The sequence below is a fragment of the Malaclemys terrapin genome, chromosome 11 (assembly GCF_027887155.1).
Source record: "Malaclemys terrapin pileata isolate rMalTer1 chromosome 11, rMalTer1.hap1, whole genome shotgun sequence".
In the NCBI taxonomy this organism is placed as follows: domain Eukaryota; kingdom Metazoa; phylum Chordata; order Testudines; family Emydidae; genus Malaclemys; species Malaclemys terrapin.
In genome coordinates, this window is record NC_071515.1 from 40,460,300 (window position 1) to 40,481,875 (window position 21,576).

General features: G+C 40.5%; 1 protein-coding gene across 5 annotated transcripts in view; it reads left to right on the forward strand.

The window, feature by feature from the left end:
- The window catches only part of LOC128845186 (neurabin-1-like), a 72,264-nt gene extending 50,911 nt beyond the window's left edge, over nt 1-21,353 (forward strand). For 4 of the 5 annotated variants that reach the window (XM_054043573.1, XM_054043574.1, XM_054043575.1 and 1 more), the window contains exons 17-19: nt 2,339-2,455; nt 15,561-15,749; nt 19,751-21,353. In XM_054043573.1, the coding sequence (XP_053899548.1) occupies nt 2,339-2,455; nt 15,561-15,749; nt 19,751-19,918 (474 nt within the window). In that variant the 3' untranslated portion in view covers nt 19,919-21,353. The remainder of the gene's footprint in view (nt 1-2,338; nt 2,456-15,560; nt 15,750-19,750) is intronic. The other variant, XM_054043578.1, reaches the window with a different exon arrangement.
- The last annotated feature ends 223 nt before the right edge of the window (nt 21,354-21,576 follow it).

The window sequence follows — 21,576 nt, forward strand, 5'->3', positions numbered from 1 at the left end:
CCCTTTTCAGGTAATTGAAAGCAGCTATCAAATCCCCCCTCATTCTTCTCTTCTGCAGACTAAACAATCCCAGTTCCCTCAGCCTCTCCTCTATAAGTCATGTGCTCCAGCCCCCTAATCATTTTTGTTGCCCTCCGCTGGACTCTTTCCAGTTTTTCCACATTCTTCTTGTAGTGTGGGGACCAAAACTGGACACAGTACTCCATGTGGGGAAATAGAACAGGGGGGGTCTACTTTTTGATAGCCAGAGCTGTGAATCTGAAGGCCCCGAAATAAACCCTCCAACAGAAATCTGTTTTATGCTGACTGCCCTTACACAGAGAGGTACAGGCCTAAGCCTGAGCAAGGCTGAACAACACAGTTCTCTGCCAAACTCGGTCAAGGGTAATGGCCAGAGGGGGGCGGGGGAGAAGAAAAACACAGAATGGTGCTAAAGGTTACAACAGAAACTGTGATGAGGCCTCACCAGTGTCGAATAGAGGGGAATGATCACATCCCTCGATCTGCTGGCAATGCCCCTACTTATACAGCCCAAAATGCCATTAGCCGCCTTGGCAACAAGGGCACACTGTCGACTCTCATCCAGCTTCTCGTCACTGTAACCCCTAGGTCCTTTTCTGCAGAATTGCTGCCTAAATATATACAATAATATACTATGGAGACCATTGCTGCCCTCCATACGCGCACACATCTCCAGTGGACTAGCAGGTATGTATTTGGGAGCAAAATTTAGTCCTGCATGTACAACTCTTATTTTGCTTTTATAATCAAAAGCACTTTTAAAGTTTAAGACTAACTTCATTTGATCACATGCCTCAGTGAATTCTATTTCAGCAAGATAAAAATAAAAGATTGTGATTAGGGGCTTAGAACCTGTTCTTTTAGGATCTTATTTGTTTGGAATGCTGAGTTTATCCTATGGCTTACTCTGAAAAGTTTGTCAGCGACAATATCTTTTTTTTGTGAGGCTTTAGTTTTATCTTAACTTTACAGCTAAGGTGACTGAGTCAAAATAAGAGGTCAGGTGACTTGTTCAAGGTGTCAGTTAGTGGCTGTAGCTAAATTTGAACCCAAAATGCTTAGGTTCTCAGCTCCTTGCCAAGACCTATTGGTGAAAATGCTTTCCTGACTAAGCACATACTAAATGTAGTAACTGATTTAAGTAGGTTAAAAGTTTAACAGTATGAAGATTAAACATTTGCTAACTATAAAAAATGATGCTTTACATTAGTTGTTTTTAACCTGAAATTTACTTGAGTAACAATGTATAGTCAGAAATATTGAATAATAGTATAGTAGGTGTAGTCACTTATGGCAAGTACTTAAGAATATGTTCGCCAAAATTTACTATTTGGGAGATAATTAGAAAAATGTATTAACTTATATGTAGATTATCCAATGGAGTTGCTGCTGTAAATGTTACCACATTAAGACAGACAAAGCATTTGTTGTGAAGATTCCTGAAAAATTATTTAATTTACATTCTAAAATGTTGTGATCAGTTCAGCTCAGTACAAAAATAGGGCTCCTACTATGTATAGCCATCTTGACTGAAACTGGTTATAAATAGAAGATTTGACACATCTTTTCTTAAAAAATACCAGAACAGTGCAGCTATATCTCCTCTTAAATTTCTCCTGCTGATATTATACAATTATGTAGTACTTTGTATTCCAATATACTTTACAGACCTAACTATGCATTGATCACTTTATCTACTACAGAAATGCAGCCACCTCCAAGATGAAATGATGATACTGTTTAAGTGCATACCATTACCACACAACAGTTTAAGACAAGATTAAAACTTCAGGGGGAATTTAAGTATAATTACAAGAGTAGAAATTTCCCCAAGGCACGGGGCTACTGTTGTGGTAGGGAAATCTTTATGATCATAAGTGGTCAGGATTTTAGTTTTGTGTCATTCAAAAGACAGTACATTGTGTCCCATAATACCATGCTGTATCTTTAGTTTCATACAAATTCAGAGGGAATAATTCCACCAGCTGAATTTCTAACCACTTCCTGCATGACCTGGATGTACCTTTGAAATATTCTTTCCAAGTACTGACCTTGTTCAGTTCTACTTAACTTTAACATGACTGACTTGCTGCATAAAGTGGCATTACTGCTATAATAGTTGTTAATTTGGGAGTTCAGCAAAAACAAGTCAAGACTCCTGATGAAGTGAACATATTTCATACATGGTAGATCTAAAATGTATAGATAACTCACGTTTAATTTCTTTTTACAACGTATCAAGGGTACTAGAATGTCTCCTTGTGATCTACTATTCCAAGGGTTCAGTTAATAAAACATTATTTTCACTTGTTTGCAGAGTAGAATTGTCATAGATGATTCATACCATAGCAGGCCAAGTTGTGATCTGTCAGGGTTAGTGACCGAACCAAATCTGTCAGGGCGTTCACACACTTTAACCTTCTCTTCAAATGAGGTGAGTTTCAAAGTGTGTATATGTCTTGTTGATGTTACCATTTGTACTACGGACTGTCTATTAATATAATAGGCTTTGTTTTGTATGAAACTAGATAGTTATCACAGTATCTTAGTATTTTTTTATCATCTTTAATACTGAAATAGTTACTTAACTAAGGACTCAGATTGTAAGGAGGCATTTTAGCCTTTGCGTCACAATTTATAGTCAAATATAGCTTTAATTGGTAGTCATGCTGTACAATAAATTACAATTATGAAATTCAGAGCTATGTAACCCCAAAAATTTGAGTGGGTGAATGAAATTTGCAGGATTTTTCAACGTGCCTCAAATCAGTGCACATCTTTTCATGTATAAGATAACAAACTATTTAGATATATTTAATCTATACAAAGCATTTAATCTATTTAAAAGTCAGAGTTCTTTTTCTGGCAAAACTCTCACCTTCTTTGCTTCAGCTGAAATCTTAGACTTAATCTAGTCTTTTATACATTTTAAAAAGTATATCTGTTTAAAGGAATTAGTCATTATGTTTTATAGAACAAACAGTAAAGGAACGGAAGCAATTGCAAAAACTATACTTCAGTAATCTTTCAGATGAGAGTTTTAGTGCCTGCAAGCCAGCTAAACTGATAGTGATAATGTTTGAAGAAAATTTTTAACAGCAGGTCATAAATGATCTGATGCTCTTAGATAATTAATTTAAACCAAATTTTGGTAAAGTGCATAAAATATATTCTGATATTTATTATCTGAAAAGATAGACTTTTATGCATGATGCTACAAGTTTGTGTCCATTAGCACAAAAATTACATGGTGTCTAAAAAATATATCTTAATTGGTCACAAGTTTCAGGACTGGAATAATTTCTGATGGTTTTTTTATGGGGAATAGTCATATTTCTAATCAAAATCCAAGGGTATCTTAGTACATACCACTGGAAAGGACTGTGCTCTTTTGAGGTTAGTGGATGGAATTCATACTGCTAAAAATGTCAAGTAAAGATTTTAAACAAATCTGCATTACTAAGCCCAATATTTTCTTGAGTATTTGATCATTAAGTTTCAAATGCAGTTTTTAGCCAATTCTCAGTTTTAGACTTCCAGCAATAGTTGTCTGTATGCAGACATAGTGTTTATAAAATTGCAACTAAGCCTAGATTGTACTAGTAAATGTAACTCTTTCATGGTACCAGTATTGTTACTTGTTCGTTTGATATTTGTATGAGCTTTGTATGTCAACAAGTGAAAGTTATCTTTAAACACCAGTTTTTTTTAGCAATTATCTTAAATATCCTTGTCCTATCCCAAGAAAATTTGTATTTGGAAATACTGAGCTTGCTGCATTTTTGTGCATGAAGCAGTTTTTTCAATGAGAGAGGTATTTTACCTGTACTTGCAGCTCTCCAACTTCAGAAAAATTGGTAGTCAGTGAGAGGCTGTTAAACTGGTACCTGTCATAAACTATGCTATGACTTGTACAGTAATTGTGTTTAAAAAAAAGTTGCTCAACAACTGCATATGCATGGTAGAAAGATTAAAATTGTTCCTCAATTATGACTTTACATGGTAAAAAGTAAGCAGTATTTGTTTCCACTCATTATTATTAGTTCTGGTATAAGTGAGGGTCAGGTTAAGTAAATGGCCAATTTTGGTTATTCTTAAAGATTAATTTTGGACATTTAGGGCTTCGGACTTAGCACCTCCTTCACAGGTAGAAGTTCCACCTTGCTCAGGTAGTTTCATATATCATCACCAGAGGTGAACTAGCCACAATAGCATCCCCTGCCTTCAGAGGAACAAACTTCTACTTCAAAAAGCTGCTGCAAAAGAGGGAAAAGGGGGACGCATCAGTACACACCTCTTCCATGCCCTTTAAAAGTCTAGAACAGGCTGGGGATGAAATACCTCCTAAAGGTTGTATGAGTTGGCTGGAGAAAGGAGTTGACCCTATGACTCCTCCCTCTATTGCAGTTGAGGGTAGGTAGAACACAAGAATATTCTCAAAAATATAGAGAACTGACTGAAGAGGAGTGCTTCTGGGGAGTTCTGCAGGCTAGTTGCAGAGAAGCCAGTCCTGCATATTGAGCTTCCCAAGTGTCTTGCTAGTGAACTGGATACCACCCAGCATGTAGATGCTCCCCTCTTCCCCTCTTGGGAACCTTTTGATCTGTTGCTGATGTCTCACCATCCCCTTACAGTCTTTGGGCACTGTGGGGTCTTATCCTCAGTCACTCCCAAGATTGCCCAGATACTTTGGGGTGAGGAAAGTTGATCTCCCTTGTCTCCACTCTCCACAACTCTCTTGGATCCTGTTCTTTGAATTGGCAGTCATCTTTTTCTGCAAGCAGGAGCTGCTTTTTCTGCAACAGCTCCTGTGACTGGCTTCACTCCTGTTGATATACAAACAGTCAGGGACAGCACTTCTTCTGCCTATGAAACGGAGAGGATCAGTTAGGGATCCTTAAATGTTAAAAATTAACATACCTGTAGCTGGTGGTGGGTTTTGTTTGTTTGTTTGTTTTTTTAAGGGCATATGCTCACCCTGACTCTCTTTTTGCTGCTTTTCAGTTTTCATAAAAAGAGAAGTCCATCCACGCTTTAAGCCATTTTCCTCAGTGAAGATAGAGGAAAACTGGGCTAGCATTTAGTGACTGGTTGGGGAGCAATCAGCTGAGGCACTTGTATGTTGTTTGTGGGCCCAGTTTTTAAAAAAAAATTCTTGTGATGCAGCACATGCAAGGGAAAAAATATTTACATGAAGCTACGTTTTAAAATGCTTTAACTGAGCAGAATCTAAGGCAGTACACTGTATGCTGAGGTCAGAGTTTGTCATAGTAACAGTATGTCAAATTGGGGAGAGTATTGGTATTTTGGTATTATCTTATACACTCCTACCCCGATATAATGTGGTCGTTGGGAGCCAAAAATCCCTACCGTATTATAGGTGAAACGCCATTATATCGGGGTACCGGTGGCAGGACTCCAGCAGTGATTTAAAGAGCCTGGGGCTCTGGCTGTGGGGAGCCCCAGGCCCTTTAAATCACCAGCTAAGCCCCGCTGCCGCAGCCCCTGGGTAGCGGCGGCAAGGCTCCAGCGGTGATTTAAAGGGTGCGGGGCTCCCCGCAGCAGCCGGAGCCCCGGGCCCTTTAAATCGCCGGCCGAGCCCCGCTGCTGCGGCCCTGGGGTAGCAGCAGCAAGGCTCCAGCGGTGATTTAAAGAGCTCCAGGCTCCGGCCGCTGTGGGGAGCCCGGGCCCTTTAAATCGCTGGCCAAGCCCCGCTGCTACCGCGCTATATGTGAACCCATGTTATATCAGGTCGTGTTATAGCGGGGTAGAGGTGTACTAATTTAGATTCTTCTTTGGTCAGTGACCAGGTATGCATGTGCCCCATGAGTCTTTGTTTGGAGATTTTCATTAGCAGTGTTCATTCAACCTGTTCATGCACTGTTGAGATCCTCATGCCCCATACCAAGGCTATATCAGGCTTGCAGGCGAATTGCCTTCAGTTCCTCCTCAGCTGCCTCGGCCTGAGACAGAACTTACTGTATCCACGTTGGTCATGTCTCACTTACTTGTTTTGGTATAGCTTAATTTATTTTACTTTTAGTTAGTGAGTGTGTTAGTTTGTAGTTAGTTCAACTGGTTATTTAAAAGATTTGTTTTATTTCCTCCAGGGAGCTCGTCCATGCAAGGGTTATGCCCAGTTCACCAGACTTTAAATGCTGCCTTGTGTAGAGGTCATTTTGGTCAACAACAGACACTCTTAAGTGCATTTGCTGCCTAGAGAAGTTGCACATTGCGCAGAAGGGTAACTTCTGTTTCGCCCTCAAATCCAGGCCTCTAAAAGACCAGAAAATCAAGCTGTGGTTGTTGATGGTAGAGCAGTCATTTTTCCCCACTTCAGAGCCAGGTCAGAACAACAGCCTCCCTTCCCCTCAGTATATCAATCCCTGGGGAGTATCTTGCACCCTTCGAGCTTGGTGCAGTACTCCCCCAGAAAAGGGAAAGCCTCAGAGACCTTCTCTAAAGGTCCCCGAAAGAGGATCTCTAACTCTCCTATTAAGGAGTGTACTTCAGAATGACCTCATTCTCTGAGCAGGTGAACAGCTTCTTCAACCTTGAGAGTCATTACTATAGAGTCTTCTCCGATAAAGGCAAGGGGGGAAATCACATATCTTTAAGGGTAAGCATGTCTCTCTGAGAAGAACCCACTACCGCTTAGCAGAAATGGCCAGAACAAATACCTAACACCAGTACCACTGGACTTAACCTCTCTTCCAGTACCCCTGTTGGGTTCTTCAGTACCATGTATGACTAAGTCTCCATCTATGTCAGTGCCTTCTGTAAAGTATTTGAAATTCTCAGTACCATTCTGCAGGGATGAGCATACCACGCCTTTGGTACCACAATGGTTACCACAATTCTGCTCAGTACTGCAAGACTTTAAGTACCCAAAGGACTTATGGAACTGGAGTCTCCATCAGTACCGAGAATCACTGTCATAGACCCATATACCTCTCTGATTCACCTTCCTTTTCAGTTGGAGTTCCCCAATTAGAGGAGGAAGAGTGATGGAGACCTCCCTTCAGTATCACTAATATCTGTCCAAGGTTCTCCTGTGTACCCACATAGGAACCTCTTTCTCAAAGAGACAGAGGATTTCTAGGGAGCTCATCATTCTTGGTGGAAACAACCCTGGATGCCTGCCCCCAGATATGGTGCTCAATAACCATATGTGACCCCTGGATAGCTTATTGTCAACAGTTCTCCAAGGCCTCAACTCACTCCCATTGAGATGATGGTGGAGACTCAAGCGTCTCCTCTCCCATCACACCACTCGAGGAAAGGTTTGAAAATCAGGAGGCAAGGGCAGATGAAGAAACCACCCCTCAGACTACCATCTCATCCTCATCACCCAAAGAGGTGGTAATGACGCTTCTCCTATGGCCAATGATTGTCAGCGATTTCAAGACCTCATTAAACACATGGAAGACTCCCTACAGATACCTCTCAAGGAGATCAAAGAATCACGACAGAAGCTGTTGGATATTGTTCACTCTGCAACACCATCCAGGGTTGCCCTTCCTATCAATGAGGCTCTGCTGGAACCTGCAAAAACCATTTGGCAAACTCTGGCCACAGTAACACCTGTGTTTTGGGAGAGCCGATAAAGTATTATGTTCCCACCAAGGACTCTGAGTTTCTATTTTCCCACCCTCCACCCAACTCTCTGGTAGTTGACACCAGTGAACAAATGGTATAAGTGCCCCACCCCCACCGTATGACAGACCAGAAGTGCCTGGACCTTTTAGGAAGGAAATCTTATTCATCTACAACCATAAAATTCCACATTATGAATTACAGGAAATGGCCAAATATAACTTCAAAAATTATGCAAAATTCATTTTTCATTCAACACTTTCCTCCAGACCAAAGGGAATAATGTCAGGCTGCCATTGCTGAGGGACAGGTACTGGCGAGGACATCTTTTCAGGCAGCTCTGGATGATGCAGACACTGTAGCCTGCTCCATTTCCACGGCAGTGGTAATGCACAGGGCATCTTGGCTATAGTTGTCTGGTTTCCCCAGAGAAGTCCTGAATATGGTAAAGGATTTCCTGTTTGATGGACTGAAGTTGTTCATGGAGGATACTGACAAGCTGTTGCAGATTCCAGGGTCTCATTATGTTCATTGGGCATCTACGCTCTGTGATGGGGCAAGACCAGATGGCTATAGGAAAGTAGTGTAAAACAGTATGTTAGTATGAAAGTAGTAAGAAAGTATGTTAACCCCAGGCTAAACAAATCCCCGTTATCATGATAACCAAATGGCAGTTGCTCCAGGTTAGACATTTGGGGCTAATTAAGATCATTCTAAAAAGCAGAGGAGACAACTAGGTTGATTGGGACACCTGAAGCCAATCAAGGGCTGGCTGGAAGTAGTTAAAAGCCTTCTAGTTAGTCAGTTGGGCATGCGTGTCAGGAGCTGTAGGAGGAAGCCATGCTGCTGGAGAAACTAAGCAGTACAAACCCTATCAGGCACAAGGAAGGAGGCCCTGAGGTAAGGGTGAAATAGATGTTGAGGAAGTGGGGGGCTGCTGTGGAGAAGTGGCTCAGGGAATTGTACTAGTCCTGTTTCAAAAAGTCAGCTACCACTAGCTGCTATTATTAGGGTCCCTGAGCTGGAGCCTGGAGTAGAGGCTGGGCCTGAGCTCCCCCCCCCCCCCCCGGATTAATCACAGAGACTGTGAGACAACAGAGACTGTGAGGGAGGGTTGCTTCTTTCCACCTCCCTTGCTGGCTTATGATGAAAATGGCTCAGTAGGCTGTGACCCTTGCCTCTGGAGAGAGAAGGGCTACGTGGAGAGTCACAGTGAGCCTCTGAGGCTAGCGTAATCCGCCTGGAAGCGTGGGACCCACTGAGACAAGGTCAGAGCTACAGCTCCTGCAAACAAAAGAAAATTCAGTAGATGGCAATCAGCCCAACGATCCTGCCCGATGCAAATCTCTGGGTTTCAGAGACCAATGGAACTTCCAAGAAAGAGCATAGGTTTCAGAGAGATCCATTAGCCCACCTGATGCAAGTTCACTGCAGACTTTGTCTTTTAGTATGTCAGCTGCAACTATTTGCCTGCCTCCCCCCCCCATTTGGAGACTAACTTTTCCATTTCTGGCAAGCATGGGAGTGAATCACCTTGGACAAATGGGTACTGGAAATAATATCCTCAAGCTACCTTATCCATTTTACCTCCCTCCTCCTCCTTCACCTTCCCCATCTCTCTTCAGGGACCCCTCTCACAGGAGACAAACTCCTTTCTTTATCTTGTGGTGATAGTCCCTGATCAGCACAAGGGAAGGGGCTTCTACTCAATGTACTTGCTCGTGTCAAAGTAAAATGGAGGTTGGAGAGTGATCTTGGATTTAAGACTCCTACACAAATTCATGAAGTCTCAAAAGTTCAAGATGGTGACTCTGAAAGCTATAATTCCTCCTCTGAATTCAGGGGTTTGGTTTTCAGCCCTCATCCTTCAAGTCACATACTTCCACATAGAGAAACATCCATCCCACAGAAAATTCCTGCATTTTTGTCATAGGTCAGGTCCATTTTCAGTACCGGGTACTTCTATTTGGACTCTCCTCAGCAAAAGGAGTGTTCTCAAAGGTTCAGTTGGTTGTGGTCACCTACCTGTGTCATCAGGCAATTGTAGTATTCCCATACCTTGATGATTGGTTATTCAAGGGTCAGTTGTACCAAGAGGTGTTAGTTGCCATGCTGAGGGCACTTTCTTCATTCTTGGACTTGGGCCTTCAGTTGAATTTGGGAAAATCTGACTCCTGTACAGAACATACGATTTCTAGGGGCATCCCTGGATTCTTTGGTATCCAAGTCCTTCCTTCTCATGAATAGATTCGTGACACTGTCACGTCTTGTCTGAACGATTCAAAGGAGCTCTCAGACTTCAATCAGAAACTGTCTTCAACTTCTAGGTCACATGGTGGCTTGCACTTTTGTGACAGAATATGTGAGATTACTCTTTCATTGTTTCCAGGATGGCTCAGATCAGTTTGCTCACAAAGAGACATAGCCTGGACAAATGGGTGTCAGTTCTTCCAACAGGTGAAGCACTCTCTAGATTGGTGGAAGGACCATTGCAGTGTAGGGGAAGGAAGTTCCCTTCCTTCAGCTTATGCTAAGGGTACCTGTAGCCACAGATGCATCTGTTAGGCTAGGGATAACAACTTGATGCTCTCATGGTACAGGGCAGAGCATCACCCCAATAAACCATCCTCCACATCAACCTGCTGGAGCTCAGAGCAGTCAGAAATGCCTGCCTCCATTTTCTGCCTCTCATCAGACAGATTCATGACAGACAATGTGGTCTGCGTATCAATCGGCATGGAGGAGTGAGATCCCTTTCCCTCTGTACCAAAGCAATAAGGTTATGGAACTAGTGCATTTAAAAAAAAAAAAATCACATAAGAATTTCAGCAATGTATCTCCTGGGCAGGCAAAATGTGAATGCCAATGTTCCCAGCAGGTTTTATTCCTCAGTATTGCAAATGGGAATTGGACTCCCAGATTCTTGTCAGTATAATTCAAACTTGGGGATTCCCAGAGGTGGAGCTCTTCACTGCTACAAACTGGAAATGTCATCTGTTCTGTTAAGGGGTGGAGATGTTAGGTGCCTTCCTCCTCAGGACGAAGCAACTCTTTTATGCATTTCCCCTGGCAGTTTTGATGTCAGAATTGTGAACAAAATCTAACAGGATAAGGCCAGAGTTGTCCTAATAGGCCTGACGTGGTCGAGATAGGCATAGTTTCCTTTGCCTGTTTCACCTTGCTCTTTGTCCAACAACAAATCTTCCACTCATTCCGCATCCCAGGACACCAGTTGACTGCTGTATCATAATCTAAAAATTCTCCGCCTCCTCCTTTTGCAGGAATTAGTTGGCCTGTTCTGCAGAGTTACAGCAGATATTTCTAAATTGTAGGAAAGATTCAACAAGAAATGCTTACCTTCAAAAGTGTGGATTTAGTCACTGGTGTGAACTCTGGAAAGTTGTTCCTGAATCCATCTAGCTTCTGCTTGTTCTGGATTATCTGTTGCGATTAAAGAAAATGGAATTGTCAGTTAGTTCTCTTAAGGTTCATTTGGTTACCTTAACAACTTTTCTTTCCACAATTGAGGGTTCTTGCTGTTCTCACTCTACAACAACTGTAAGATTCATTAAAGGTGTGGGAAACCTCTTCCCTGATACAGCCTTGGTGCAGGGTACGAGGATATCAACACTGCATGCGTGGACTGAAGAGACACGGCTAATGAAAATTTCGGCTCAGAGGCGTGTGGGATGCATGCATACCTGAAGTAGAGCCCCCATGGGGGACACATCTCAAAGAACTAGTTACTGCACACAGTGACTAATCTTTTTTCTCCATTCTTTAAGCCTTCCCACCCACAAGTTTGGTTCTTTTAATCACATTCATTGTTGTATTATAAGCTCTGTTAAATTACAAAAGGCTAGCATTCTGTTTTCCCAGCCCCTCAACTTCCTCTAAAGAAGTTTTAGCTATTTTTTTCTTTCATCTACCTTCCCCCATGCTTTCCCTGTGTGGCAATGGAAAAAAAAAAGTGTGTAGGGTCAGAAATCTCTGCCCTTTTTTGGGAGTGGGGGTGTGTTTTAGACTGTTTTAGTGACCCTACTTCCTCTGATAGATAGATAATACATGTTCAAAGAACCCTATAAATCTGTCTACCTGGGGACTTAGGTCAGCATAACTACACTGCTTGGGGTGTGGATTTTTCACGCACCTGAGCAATGCAGTTATGCCAAGCTAATTTTCTAGTGTAGACTAGCCTGAATCTATAATTTCTGACTCAAATTGTCAATCTTAGCTGGCGGAGAATGAAAGACCTGTCAGCACCAAAGGGCAAAGAGTTTTGGAGGAATAAAAAATTAAGTCTTGAGGGTAAATAAGATGATTTTACAAATTATTGTATGTAATAAGCAAATAGCAAGCAATATAATACTGTAGTGTTAACATGTCGTTTTTATAGGAGTAAAGGAAAAAAGTATGAGCCAGATTCTGGCCCTCTTGTGGTATTCTAGAGATGCAAAGGTACTGGAAAGCAGCTGGATCTGGCCAGCTGAGAATTCCCTGGGTGTGGGGGAGCTCTCAGCTGGCATAATCAATGTACCTGGCTTTTGCACTGCGACTCTAACGTAGGAGGATCTGGGTCAGGAAGGAGTGTCTGAGGATATGACTGGGTTACAGTGCCTTGGAGTTTTGCCAGCAGGGGTAGGTTAGCACAGCTTGGGGGCCAGCAGCACAGATCCTCCCTGAGAGCCAGATAGCTGTAACACTCCCTGAGGGACCTGATTTCTCCTGTTGTATCAAGTGGAAACTTAGTGTATCAGAGAATCTGGGCCTGTTTATGTAACTGGAATACATCCTCTTAAGTATTGATGTTCTGGATTGGCAACAATACAATTGTAATTCAGGCACTGTAGATTAAAGAATCAAAATATAAATCTGATAAGTAAACTTTTAACTCCAGATTTCATATACTTTATATAACTTTAAATATATTTGGATAATATTTTACTTTTAGCTTTGACAACATATATATTCTTGTTTTCTTGCTTCTATTGAGGAGACCACCACAGGACTCTCCATTAACCTTCTCACACCGTGGTCAAACCTGAAGGGTTGAAAGTACAAATTAAGACTTCTAAGTATCTCTAGCAGCTGCTAGTATGGCATGGAGATTAAAAGTAATGTTGCTTTTGACTTAGTCATAGAATAGCAGGGTTGGAAGGGACCTATAACAAACCCTGTTCTTTGTGCTGATGGTTCTTCCCCCTAGATGAACACATTCAAGATTGTCCTGGAAAATAGGTGTCAAGTAGACTTGTTCATACTCTGCCCAAGCTGTGTTCACAAAAATTAGGATTCCCAATAGCTGTTCAGTTTAAACATGCTTGTACTCAGTGTCCATTACTCACAATCAAATATGAAAATGTCTTTGTTTGAATAATACATTCACTTCACAGATCTTAAAGTGTAAATTGTCAGATAATTTTAGTTGCCTTTACTGCAATCAGAGTTTTAATCCCCATGAACCTGAGCTGCAGTTAAAAAAACAAACAAACAAAACAACCACTTTATCCTGAGTCTCTTGGTACCACAGACATCTGGAACTCCTGTTCTACTAATATATATTTTGCATTACTGCATTAGATCAAGAAATCCTGAACTCTAGTACTTTTCAAAAGTATATTTGTTTTCAAAACTGGTTTTGTTTGTTTGTTTTTTGTTTTTTAAATTATCTTCCATTCCCATTAGCCGTTTATACAGGGGATTTTCTCTCTGTTCTTCAGGAATCTACTGCCTGATATCTTAGGCCTAGTCTTCACTTACCGGCTGGTCTGGCGGCACGCCATCGATGTTCTGGGATCGATTTATCGCGTCTGGTTAAGACGCGATAAATCGATCCCGGATCGATCCCGGAAGTGCTCACAGTCGGCGCCGGTACTCCAGCTCGCCGAGAGGAGTATGCGGCATCGACGGGGGGAGACTTCCTGCCGCGTCTGGACCGCGGTAAGTTCGGACTAAGGTACTTCGAATTCAGCTACGTTATTAACGTAGCTGAATTTGCGTACCTTAGTCCGATTTGGGGACTTAGTGGGGACCAGGCCCTAGGTAGAAAACTTCACTGTGTCTCTATCCAGATACAGGCATTACATAAAGTACTTCAGACAACATTGCTTAGAAGATTGTTTCCTCACTGAGCTATTTTGTAACAGTTGTGAGGTCTCTCTTGTGTATATCAACTAGAGTGGAGGCAGGCACAAACTCCTTTGTCCTGAATAGACAAAGACCTCATTGTTTCCAGTAAAAGCAAGAGAAGAGTTCTCAAACTTTGACATAGTGACCCTCCCTAAGCTAAGGAATAAATACACCTCTGCCCTGATATAACACGAATTTGGATATAACGCGGTAAAGCAGCGCTTCGGGGGGACAGGGCTGCGTGCTCCGGCGGATCAAAGCAAGTTCGATATAACGTGGTTTCACCTATAACATGGTAAGATTTTCTTTTTTTGGCTCCCGAGGACAGCGTTATAATGAGGTAGAGGTGTAGTTGTGCCTTCCCCTAGGTTAAAAGAACACAAACAACTGAAAATCCTATACATTGCAAGAATACAAGTGGTAAAGTAGAAGGGCTGTGATTGAGCTGAAAAGTACAACAAATACACAGTATGCGGGAACTGTCTTTCCTTTCACTACTCAGTAATTGAAAGACCCTTCTCTACACATCTTCCCTGTCCATGGTCCAGTACACCCTGCAATTGTCTGGACAGGAGGGAGGCACATTCTCGTGGGTCCCTGCCCTTCAGCTCTACACTTAATTCACCTTTGTCTCCCCTTCTCTTGTGTGAGAAAATGAAAGGTGCAGGCAGCTGCTGCTCCACCGGCCCACATGGGCCACACCATTCAGGCTTTTCACAGGCAGGGAGCAGCCTCTTTGTAGGGGCTAGCAAGCCCTGCAGCAGCCTCTGTTGGGGGCAGCTGGAACCGTAGTCCAGTCCTAGCAGCTGAGGCTACCAGTTGGCATCTAGCAACAGCTGTAGCTCAGCCAGAAAAGCTGAGCTGGTGGGGGCAGCAGCAGCAGCCTCCCCCACCCCCCAAAAAAGTATAAATGTTACCTCGCCAGGGAGGCATGCCGATAGCGGTACAGGTTCAATGGAATACTACAAGTCCTGATACTCCTCAGGTAACCTACTGGCTAGACTGTGAAAGTAAAGATAAAATATTGGTGTGTCAGGATGAAGTAAGAGAATAAACAGGTCTTCTGATTTTGGAGAAATATGCCAAATTTAGTAATAACCATAGTTATTTATGTTAAACATATATTTTTAACTGAGAACTGGAAATTTAAAAATCATGTTTTGGTCACAAAGGAAAATGAGTTGGATTGTTTCATAGGTGTTTGTGCATTCTCCCAAATTGCCACAGCATATGACTCAATTGTCACTTGTTTCTTTTTAGACACAGTACAGGAGGAGTAACATTGTTACATGTCAGGATTGTGCTATAATAACTAATTGAGGAAGCTTGCACTGGGGTACATTAATCCTGGGTTTTAAGTCAGCGTTTTAGACTTTCATTAGAAATAAACTTCTCAGACAGAACTAAAAGGCCTTGCAGATTTTCATCTTTCTTACGTTTGTAATGAATTTTGTCCTCTTGGCTACTGTGATGCTTTTATATGTCTTGAATTTAAAAAAAAAATGTAACTGTGACTACAAGTTGAGGCCCTGTAAGACTTTAAACAAACGTTAAGTTTTGTAGAAGGAAAAATACCATTTTTAAAACTTTTAAAATCCAGTTACTTAAATTTAGATCAAAATATTTTCATTACGATACTTAACTTTCAAGTTCAGAACTGTGTGAATTGATTTTGCGTGATAGAATTGCTAGAATTATATTGAAAATACGCACTTTGTTACCCAAACTCAGTTGGTAACTGAAATTAGATGTATAGTTAAGTAGGAAAAATGTTTCATTTTAAACTATTCACTGTAACTTTCTTGATTGGTTAGGCACTAGATGATGATTGTGCAGCAACAGGAAAACAAAATCAGTGGCACAGTAGACCAATTTCAGAGTGGACAACCCAACAGGTATGCCATTGGTTGATGGGGATGAACATGGAGCAATATATTGCAGAGTTTACCGCCAAGAATATAGATGGACAGCAATTAATGCTGCTTGACAGTGATAAGCTAAAGGTAAGTACATGCCCCTGTGTGTATTTGTAATTTATAAATGTTAGAAGTTTATGATTGCCAGTTCATATATACGTCTTTTAAATATAGATACTTATCCTTTTCCTATTCAGGCGTTGTTGTTGTTGTTTTTTTTTTAAAAGAGTCCCAGTTACTGCTGTGTTCTTGGCATGGTAGAATAGATGTCAGTGAATGACATCAAATTAAAGGTGAAGTGTATCAAAATAATATGAAAAGGATGTGATAACAGAATGAAAGCACAAACTAAACAGTTCTTCCTCTGTGACAATATGTTAAAACTCAAAGCAACTAAAGCCCCAAAGGCGGGATTTGTATGTTTATCTCAAAGGTGGTAGCAAAATAGGTCCCAACTAGCTCATATACATAGCACAGTAGGCTTCAGTTCAGAAATCTGACTTTCATCCAGATCCATGCCCCTCAGATAAAAATTCAGCCCCCTTTCCTTAAGATCTTACTACTTTCTGATTTGGCCATTATTGAAGAGCCTACTTATTATTATTATTTATTATTTAATATAGAAGCCTTTCCTTGCATGTTTTCTTGATACATAGCTGGGTTTTTACAAAACCCAAGAGAGACAACCAGCTGCGGCCTTGAGGTGGTCATTTTGCCTCTGATAATTGCATGCTCCATGTCCATTCCACTCTTGTTTGTTCATTCATATTAGACTACTTTTGGATTGGCAAGGTGTTATTCTAAAAGGAGGTTTTCTCTGACAGAATTCAGTAAAGTCTGAAATCAAAATCTAGTGACTAATAGCGGGATTAGAATATCTTTCTATGAAGACAAAATGTAGTTTTATGAACCTTTAACTTTGCCATTTAAATGCATCTGTCTCTTAGAATGGATTTGCAACTCTAAATTTCCTATAACTTAACATAGAAATGTTTCCTTGGACAACAGGGAAAACAATATTCAGTGTCTTAACAGATAACTACGGGAAGTGTGGCATGTTGGTGCTTCAAACAGTCACAGTATTGCACTGGAGTTCTCCAGATATAAAATAACACTGCTGTTTGGGAACTGAAATCCGATGTTGCCATCTGCTGATCAAAAATTGAAATGCACTCTACTCACAAATGTTACTGTCCAACTTAATACAAAAGTGTCATTAGGGAAGATGAAATGTATACATACTTGCAGGTTAAAATTATGGAAAATGTTTTCAATTTTACTACATCCACCTTTTAAAATATTCATTTTAGTTGCCTAAAGCGTACCTTGTAAGGTCCAGTTTTACTCAAAATTTAAGTTATAAACATGCTTTTGCAAACACAAGACTAATAGAAATGCTTCCATGAATTTATTTAGAAGGCCAATGGAATTTTTTTTAAAGGGACTGCAGTACCTGTTTACACTGAATGCTGTGCTAATGCATAAGAACCTGGAAGTGAAATTAAAAAGAAACCGTCTATAAATAAGTGAACTATTTTATTTCCACTGTCCTACCTGAGAGAAATGCAAAAAGTAAACAAGCAAAGTAGTGTTTAAAGAAAGATAATTTACTTTGTAGATTCCATTATAATGATCTATTATGGTTTAAGTAACAGTCAAAGAAACCTATTTTTTAAAAAACTATTAAGCTGACAGGATTCCTTTTTATATTAGCCTAATATTGGATTAATACATTGCACGAACGAACAATCAACCCTTGTTCAAAAGTCTGATTGTATTGCTACTATACCTTATAGTATAGTATCACCTCAGCAAGTGATTTTTCAAAATTACTTTGAAAAATGTGTGTAGTGATTTAGGGCCTGATCCAATACTCACTGAAATTAATAGGAGTCTGGCCATTGACTTCACTGAGTACTGATTTCAGCCCTTTATTTTGATTTAATCCTTTTGATTTATAAAGTTATCTTCTATTAAAAGACATTACCGTGTTCTTGCAATGCTTACAATAACTGAGATAGACCATCCCATGTTAATATTCAGTATAACAAGTAGAGTCCCTTTCCATCACAACAAATGGCTCCTAATAAGTAAATAATATTCCCTTCCTAAATGTCTGGGGGGAAATCTGGCCCTTACAATATTACCTGGAGGTTAACCGATCCAAGATGATGACAGACCCATGGGAAAAATGTGGCACCAAGGTGAGAGGCAATCTCAGATAATCAGTTCCCAATTACATTAAAGCTTTAAAGCAGTGGTCTCCAAACTTTTGAGGGTTGTGTCCCGTCCGTCCCCCCCCTCACCCCCCATCCCTCTCCGCACCACCACCATCCCCCGGAGCTGGGAGCGGGGCCGCAGCTCTGGGGAGGAAGCGCCGGCCGGCCCCTCCCCGCCCCCAGTGGCATTCCAGTCCCCGCGCCTGCTCCCATCCCCAACCTCAGCACAACTCTGTTCCCAGCCTGGGGCCAAGGCTGGGGGCGGGAGGGAGGGGGGGGGCAGGAGTGGAATATCACCTGGCCGCGAGCCTGGCTGCTGGTCCCCACCACAGCCTGGCCACTGCGATGGCTTCGGCCCCCTTACATGTGGCAGTGTTCTCTCCCTCCCTGCCGTGAGACTGGTAGACCTTGCAATCATTTCAGTAGAGTGGAGAAAAAAGAGACTGCAAGGGTTGAAATAATCCCTTTCCATCAGTGCTTTAACTACTTCAGTGTTAGACTGCATATTTGAAAAGTTGAGGTGACTGGGAGGAGAGAGATGGTGAAACAATTGGAGAGACAAACAGTGTTGTGGGATGTGTGTTGTGGTTTTTTTGAGGATAGAAGAGACCAGGGTGGGCTTGCATTGTGAGAGGAAGGAATCAGGGGACAACGAGAAGCTAGAAAAAGGGTTAGGAAGGGAATGAGAATGGAATAATGCAGAAGAGGTTGGAATGGGCTCATTGTGGCAGGTGAAGGTATTGTGGGAGACTAGGGTCAGTGCTGGCAGAGGAGGAGGTAGGAAGGAGCTCACAAATGTTAATTCAAATTGAATTCAAATCTGAAGTAATGTCTCAGTGTTGTCTTTTCAACTTCATTTGTTTGCCCAGGGAGACATTATCACAAAACCTGAATTTCCAATGTAAAATCACCCTGCAGTCCCATTTTTAAAAAAAAATATTGGGCGTTCAGAATCTTTTGAGCCTGCCCCTTTTTGCTTCTATATGAAGTGATTTGAAAAAAAAAATTTTTTTTTAAATCAAGTTGGATTTTGGCATTTTAAAGGTATTACTGTGGGGGGAGAAGAGGGATTTTTTCACCCATTAGCTTAAGCAGCTTTGTTTCATACAATTCTTGGCAGTTCAATTAACTGAATGTGACACTGTTAAGACAGTTGTTAGAGTCCTGCAAGTTGTTTTCATAGGTAGAAGTTTTCTCAAGCTATTAAATATCGCAGATGATTGATCTGAGTTCAGCAACATTGGCTACGTCTATACTTACCTCCGGGTCCGGCGGTAAGCAATCGATCTTCTGGGATTGATCCCGGAAGTGCTCGCCGTCGACGCCGGTACTCCTGCTCCGTGAGAGGAGTACGCGGAGTCGCTGGGGGAGCCTGCCTGCCGCATGTGGACCTGCGGTAAGTTCGAACTAAGATATTTTGACTTCAGCTACGTTATTCACGTAGCTGAATTTGCGTATCTTAGTTCGAAGTGGGGGGGTTAGTGTGGACCAGCCCTTTCTCTGTAAAGGAAGTAGGAATACGGTAACAGCAGTTAGTGTATGTAAAGTGCAGCTGCATCAAGGGAGCCAGCAGAAGATTAATTTAAAACAGTTTAATTTGATTGTTATATCACTCATTAGAAAGTCTCTGATACTCCACTTTAAGTGCCAGGTGAAACTTACTATTCACAACAACAATACAAAACCTAGGCTACTCACCTCCACCACCCCATTTATCAGCAAGGTGGCCATCTCACATTAGTTAAAAATTGTAAATAATCTTCTATCGGTTTACTCCCTTTATCTCAGATGTAAAGAGCTGTACAATTTCTTGCAGCTTCTGTAATACTTTCTTGAAACCAGAGTAACTAAACACAATTTCTCTTAAAGGCTCTGGGGGTTTCCAGCCAAAATGACCGATCCACAATAAAGAAGAAAATTAAGGATATTAAAAAAACACAAGAAAAACTGGAAAAACAGAAAGAAAAAGGTCAAAAGAAGGAAAGAGAAGTTCGCAAGACTGGCAGAGTGGTAGCTGCTGTAGAATCAAGCTGTTAAAATGATTTAGTTTTATTTTAGCACAGACTTACTTCAACTTGAAGAAGTGCAACAAAATTGTATATAATTGTACAATTGGGGAGGTAAAGTGCAACAGTTTAACATGGTAGGTTATTTACTTTAATTTCTGTATTCCCTCCCCATTACATGTTCCATTAAAATGAAATAATGTTTTCAGTATTTTTATATCTAGTTGATTCTGCCTGTACTAATAGACAATTTAATTTTCTGCCTTAAGTACTGTGCGTGCTTTTATGACTGATATGTAAAAACACCATATCCCTGAAATATCAATTGAAACTTATATGTTTGTGGAAAGTGGGATGTGACGTTAGGGGGGGGAGGGAGGTATTCATTCAAACTCTTGCAGTTGACTTAAACTATAAATATTGGGTTTAATCTGATATATGGACAATAGAAAATCCTGCCATCAAGTTCAGTGTGACACTGTTTATCTGTTGCCACTAATGTTGTATAGTGAAAAAATTAAGTTTAAGAAAACAGCAATGTCAAATTTATTTAAAAAAACAAAGCCTGTATTTCAAATTTATTGAATTGTTTTCTTTAAAATCTTGTTTTCCCAGTGGTCCATTTTTAATTCAAAATTGACTGTAGTAATGCTGATTTTTGAATTTCATTTGTTGCAGTTTACTGAAAATAGTATGTAAGTAGTTTTCACAGACTACTTACGCCAAGCATAACACTAAATTCTCTCTGTAAGCTACACTATGGGATGTTGGAACAGGATGTAAACATAAATAAAAGATCCTTTTTTACATATTTTTCCTAAATAATATAGTTTTATAGTTTTATGCTATGAATAAGATCCATTTGCAATGAGTATTTCTCTTTTTTCTACTCACTAGAAGATTTTTGGGGACCAAATTTATATATTTGCTAATTTTAAACAATACTGTTTTTCCATACTTAAAATACGGAGATGAGAATTGTAGAAAAAATTTAATCAATGAAGCACTGGGTTTCTGCATTGTATTTAATTGTTAAATTGTAGACTATTATAGACTTTCTTTTTAAAGGAGGATTTGATTCTTGGAATAGTTTAGAACATGATTTGATGTGTGTTCTTGTGTAATTGCATAATAGCTTGTAGAAATATTACAAAAGCACTTCCTTAGATTTTTTTTTCCAGAAAAATAATGGAATAAAAATGTTAATTCCATCCTGGAGTGGAATAGAAAATTATAAGATCTTGGAATTCTGAATTGCTGGTTTAAATATTGCAATTATGTGGACCAAGTTCTCCTTTAAATATATGAATTAATGTTTTTCATTTTTAATTAAATGATCCTTTCACTTCTGACATTTCTCAAGTGTTTAAAATATGGAAGATTTCTCTGGAATTCAGAAGAGGAAAAGGACTTTGTGGAAATGCACATTCACTCTACTAATTTTCAAATAAAATTTAAAGTTCATATTTCTATTAAATGTCTTCTCTATTTTTAGTTCTGTGTTTTAATTAAGAAAAGAAGCTTATTGTTTTGCTTATTTTTAATTCTTAGGAAATTAGTGAGTTTAAGGTAGATGATTCCTGGCATCTAGTCAATCAATCAATTTCCAGAGGTTGAGTGGCCAGAGGAGTTCTTGTTGCTTGCAAAGGAGAATTTTTGTCTGCTGGGACAGGTTGGTCAGAATTCTAG